Raw genomic sequence first — 6,000 nt, forward strand, 5'->3', positions numbered from 1 at the left:
TCGCGTGAGGACATTGTTGATGCAACATTATGCCGGTCACATATTTGGAGATATGTGAAAGTTCTAAAGCTCACCCAAAACATGCGGGTTAGACAGAGTGCTTATGATTGTAGAGAACAAGAATTTGTTAAATGGACATTACAAATTGGAGACGGCTCTATAGACCATCCAAACAATGAAGGCAGAGTGGTAATACCACCACGAATGTTGATCCATGGAAACTCCATTTTGAGTTTGGTAGAATGGGTATACAAAGATCTTCAGAGGGTGGATGAATATGGATGCTTCTTTAAAGACCGTGCTATACTTGCACCACGAAATCTAGAGGTTGATGAGATTAATGAACTAGCCTTGAGTGCATTGCTTGATCTTGAAAGAGAATACCTCAGTGCTGATTCGGTTGCTTCTTCCGAGAATGACGCAATATTGTACCCAATTGAGTACTTGAACAGTTTGAACTTGGGTGGTGGTTACCCTCCTCATCGCTTGATTCTAAAGATTAATGCTCCTATCATGTTGCTCCGCAATTTGGATCCTCGGCGAGGACTTTATAATGGTACCAGATTAATATGCAAGCAATTTTACTCAAAGGTGATAGAAGCAGAAATCATTACAGGTACAAACATTGGAGATAGGGGGATAACATTCATACCTACTATGTTGCAATTGCCTTTTGACATGAGAAGGAGACAATTTCCTGTAAGGTTAGCCTTTGTATGTCAATAAATAAGTCCCAATAACAAATATTGAGTGTATTGGGACTTTACTTGGCCGCACAAGTATTCACACATGGATAAGTGTACGTTGCTATGTCACGTGTTAGATCATCTGATGCAGTGAAAGTGTGTAAATCATTATATGGAACAGGAAAGCAGCATAGAAGATTCAACTGAAGTCTTCAACCAATGTTGTCTACAAGGAGGTTTTCCAAATGGCATAAATCAGGATGTAAATTTAATCAATGTTCAAAAGGTAGAGAACAAGCTATTGATATAGCAACTTACAAATGCTGGAGACTACATTGATAGATATATATGTATCAATGAAGAGAATGTTTCCAATAATGTAACATGTGTAATTTATGTTGTCTTTTTGTGCAATCTTTCACATTGATGCTTCTCTCTTTGGTATTATTGAATTTATGTGTATAAATCTACTTGCATTTAGCTAAAGATACCATGTAGATCCACAAAAGAGAGTACCCCATCATTGCTCAAGAGGTGGTTCTAATTGTTAAGATGACAGACGGGTGTTCGTGAGTTCTTATTTGTTATTTTTAGACAATTGAATAAGCAAACGTTTACTTTTGACTTGCTTTTATTTATTTTTCTTACTTGATACAAAATACTAAACATATATATATATATATATATATATATATATATATATATATATATATATATAGAGAGAGAGAGAGAGAGAGAGAGGGAGACCTTAAAATGTTATGTAAATTATTAGTGCTGTGAGTGTTATATTAGATATCAGGGGTATATTTCTTAGGATGGAGGTGACAAAGAGATATCAGGGGTATATTTCTTAGGATGGAGGTGACAGAGAGAGATTTTTTATTTGTTTATGGTGATTGAGAAGATATTGAAAGTAATTATTTTTTAGATTGCTATAATTCAAGTATTTTTGTTTTCCATAATCTATGTAATATTTATGGCTAAATTGTAAACCCTCTATTTTGGGAAAGACAAGCAACATCTCTAATTATCGAACTATTAGAGAGCACCAGTATTTTACGGTATATATAAAAACCTATTTTTTATATAAGTTTTACTTTATGTTTGATAAATTTATATTGCTATTGATACATTCTTTTTGCAACAGAGAATATCTTTATTTTTTAGAACTCAAATTATTGTTGGGTTTGTATGGTCAAGACCCTTACAACGAGAGCTTTGGGCTCCTTGGAATTTACAGTCTGAGATTACAAAAGATCGCATCTCAATCCCATTTCCCTTGAAATGGTTACGAGTCTCTCAATTGTGGCGGCTAGTGGGAGCCTTGCCTGCAGTTTAAACGTTACAAGTTCCACGATGTGTCCAATGAATTGAGCATTTTGACCAAGTCATGAAAAGTGTTGTCAATGGCCATCTTCTTTAGGACTTCCAAGACAAAGTCCCATCATATGCTTTACCCATCTGAATACAGCGGCAAGGAGTGTTCTAAGATACAAGGGAAGTCCACTCTTCTAATGATATTCAAAGCCACAGTGTGAACATTGTATCCTATGGAGAAAAGGATATCAAACTGGTTTGAGCTGATTAAAACAATGATTAAAATAACAGTACGAAACGATACAACACAAAAAAACAGAAAGCAAAAAAATAGTGGCTGCACAAATCACCGCTAGAGTCCAAGAATTGCTATACATCATCGAATGCTTCACTTCAGCATACTGAAGAGTTCTGTCCTCACCAGTCTAGCAACAACATTTGGAGTGAAATAAAGAGAAGTCTAGGTAGTTGCACTACCATCACCAGTATTCCCCACAAGTACACTTTCCATCCTCGAAAATGTGAATGGGGTTTGCATCTTTGACCTGAATTTTGCGCTGCTCCACTTTTGATATAAGCAATGTAGCGAAATGGCGTCCCTTCAGGTGTATTGATGAGGGCACATGCGATGGTCAACTTCTCACTATGTCTGCATAGCGCATCTTCCTTCACATGCTTGTGACACCCAATGCAAACCTGGGGAATACCCTTCCTGCTATATTTTTTGACCAATGTCTTTTAGCTTCGTATAGATATTTTTGCCTTAGGGATGACTGTCATCCCCGACAATAAACGAATGTACATTTCCACTTGCATTAGCCCACCAACAACGTCCTAGCATCTTCCATGCTCCATTTTCCATTCTCATAGCTTCAACCTTGTCCGCTTCCTCTCGCATGCCAGCAGCTGCGTATATATTACTCATGCAGACATATGCTGCAGCATCCTTTTCATCCAATTGTACTGCATGTTCAAAGGCCAATCTTCCAAGCTTCACATTTCCCCATTTTCGACAAGCACCCAACAGAGCAGACCAAAGTGGAAGACAATCAGAAGGTGGCATCTTCTCAATCACTCCTATTGCCTTGTCAAAGTGCCCTGCTCGGCTGAAAAGATCAACCATGCAAGTGTGGTGCTCTAAAGTTGGGATGATGCTATGGACTGTGCTCATAGTCTCAAAGTACATTTGCCCCTCATCCACTAGACCTGTGTGACTGCACGCAGTAAGCAAAGCAAGGAACGTGACCAGATCTGGCTCTATACCTGCTTCTATCATTTTGTTGAATGAGTCAAAAACAGTTTCAACCTTTCCAAGCTGGGCATATCCTGCGATTAGGGCACTCCAACCGACTACATCCCGAACTGGAAGCTCGTCAAACACTTCATGGGCTTTTGCAAGTGCACCACATTTGGCATACATATCCACCAACGCAGTGCCAAGCACAATATCTTTTTCCAACAAGCCCTGCCTGACAACCTCAGCATGTACCTCTTTGCCCTTCTCAGCTGCTCCTATACTGCCGCAGGCTTTCAACATGCAAGTAAAGGTGACTGCATCTGGGGAGAGCCCCTCCTCTTGCATCCGTCCAAAGCAGTTCAGAGCTTCATCACCATGCCCGTGTTGGGTATATCCTGCGATTAGGGAACTCCAGGAGAATACATCCCGAACTGGAAGCTCATCAAACACTTCTTGCGCTTTTGCAAGTGCACCACATTTGGCATACATATCCACCAATGCATTGCCAAGAACAATATCTTTTTCCAATAAGCCCTGCCTGACAACCTCAGCATGTACCTCTTTGCCCTTCTCGGCTGCTCCTATGCTGCCACAGGCTTTCAAGATGCAAATAAAGGTGACTGCGTCTGGGGTAAGCCCCTCCTCTCGCATCCGTTCAAAGCAGTTCAGAGCCTCATCACCATGCCCGTGTTGGGCATATCCTGTGATTAGCGCATTCCAAGAGACTACATCCCGAACTGGAAGCTCGTCAAACACTTCATGCGCTTTTGCAAGTGCACCACATTTGGCATACATATCTACCAACGCATTGCCAAGCACAATATCTTTTTCCAAAAAGCCCTGCCTGACAACCTCAGCATGTATCTCTTCGCCCTTCTCAGCTGCTCCTATGCTGCTGCAGGCTTTCAAGATGCAAGTAAAGGTGACTGCGTCTGGGGAGAGGCCCTCCTCTCGCATCCGTCCAAAGCAGTTCAGAGCCTCATGACCACGCCCGTGTTGGGCATATCCTGCAATCAGGGCACTCCAGGAGACTACATCCCGAACTGGAAGCTCGTCAAAAACTTCTTGCGCTTTTGCAAGTGCACCACATTTGGCATACATATTGAGTAGGGCAGTGCCTACATAAATGTTCTTTTCAAGCAACCCCTTTTTGAGAATATCAGCATGTATTCTGCTGCCTTTGCACAGGTTCTTTTTCTTGGCACAAGCCTTTAGTAAGGCTACAAGAGCCGTATCCTCTTGAAACTCCTGGTGGTTGCTGTTGCTATCTCCTTGTCGTGCTTTGTGGTGGATTTCCTTGACCTTCATCATCCGGTTATCCTTCCGGACACAGAACTCTCGTTGCAGTCCTCTTCTTCTGAGCTCCTCTTGGACCCAAGATGGATTGTACCAGCCATCCATCCACAGCGACTCCTTTGTCATTTTATGTTTGAAGTCTGGGGATCTTGGGCTTCTCTGTGATGCAAAATAATGCTCAGGAAAGCCAATAGGTTTTCGTGTACGCTCATGTAATTGTAAAACAGTGCTTACCTTGCTGGTTCGATTGTCCCACCATTGGGAGGGATCCCTAAAGTACTCCTTCCATAAGAAGTCCATGTCTCTGCATGCCATATGGAGGGACGCAAGACGAAGTGCTTTTCGGTTGTTAAGTGGTGAGCTCTGCCAGGAAAATGCAAATATGTAATTGCAAAACTTACTTTTGTGAGGTCTTTTTTTTGTGGAATAATAGAGATATATATATATATATATTTCCAAAAGCAGCTTTACATCTTTACATTCAGACCCAGCTCAAAAAAAAACTCTTTAATTTCTACAGGTCCATGTTGAGCAAACCACATATTAAAGACCATCTGTCATCTTCCATCACAAAAGAAGACTGCCCCCAGAAAATCTGGTATCCTAGCTAAATACAGGCCTCAATCATAGCTTCAATTGTGCAACCTTTAGGAGACTGTTTCTCCAAGACATCTATTTTCTTGGTCCAAATTTTCACTACTAGTCTGGTTCCAACAGGGTTCTCAATGAAGGCCACATAAGTGTATACAATCTGCAACTCTTTGAGGTACCACCTTTTGGCCTTTGGCCCAAACTTCAGAGCTTTTGGCTTCATATATAACCATGTAACATCCTGAAACATAAAGAGAGCCTGTTCGGATTTACCTACCCAAGGAGGTATAGGGGTCAAGTTATGCCAACTTGCAATGCTTGAATTATCTAAATCATCTCGGCCTTATTCAGTTTATTCACATAGTATACAGACCAACGCATGTATATACATTTGTGCATCAACTCTGTCACATCCAATCCTAGATTGGCTTCTTTTTGAAAGACTATACAGTTTCTGGTATTCCATATCTCCCATAGACAGTAGAACCTGATTATGTTGAAAATTAGATCAGCAGCTCCATAAACTGACTGTCCATCTCTATTCATGTGCTACGGCAAACCCATTTCCCAATTCTGCTCCATGCCCCTCTAATAGCAAGCCAGTCCCAAAAGGCATGCTTCCCATCTTTCAGGGCAGTCTTGAGCCTGGGAAAACATCCACTGGTGAGTTTCTCTGAAGCAACTTGATCCCAATGGGTAGGACCCACATACATATCCTCCAAAGAAAGACCTGGGGTTTTGTAGAAATGCATATCTCCCATATTGTTTTCCATCTTCTCTAGCTATTTGGGCTCCAATTTACCCTCCAGATTTTGTTACAATAATCCACATTCACCTCATTTTTCCTCAACTCCTTATATAAGCCTTTGGTTG

At 41.0% G+C, this 6,000-nt stretch overlaps 1 protein-coding gene across 1 annotated transcript; it reads right to left on the reverse strand.

Moving 5' to 3' along the window:
* Positions 1 to 2,344: 2,344 nt before the first annotated feature.
* On the reverse strand, positions 2,345 to 4,908 carry LOC147616593 (pentatricopeptide repeat-containing protein At1g06140, mitochondrial-like). Its single transcript, XM_086777663.1, has 2 exons — positions 4,771 to 4,908; positions 2,345 to 4,695 (listed from the first exon to the last, which is right to left on the reverse strand). Exons 1-2 carry the CDS (start codon positions 4,849 to 4,851, stop codon positions 2,767 to 2,769), a joined length of 2,010 nt encoding a protein of 669 aa, XP_086633789.1. The 5' UTR covers positions 4,852 to 4,908; the 3' UTR covers positions 2,345 to 2,766.
* Positions 4,909 to 6,000: the final 1,092 nt, after the last annotated feature.

Source organism: Cibotium barometz, chromosome 38 (genome assembly GCF_041138505.1).
Source record: "Cibotium barometz isolate CiBa-2024 chromosome 38, ASM4113850v1, whole genome shotgun sequence".
In the NCBI taxonomy this organism is placed as follows: Eukaryota; Viridiplantae; Streptophyta; class Polypodiopsida; order Cyatheales; family Cibotiaceae; genus Cibotium; species Cibotium barometz.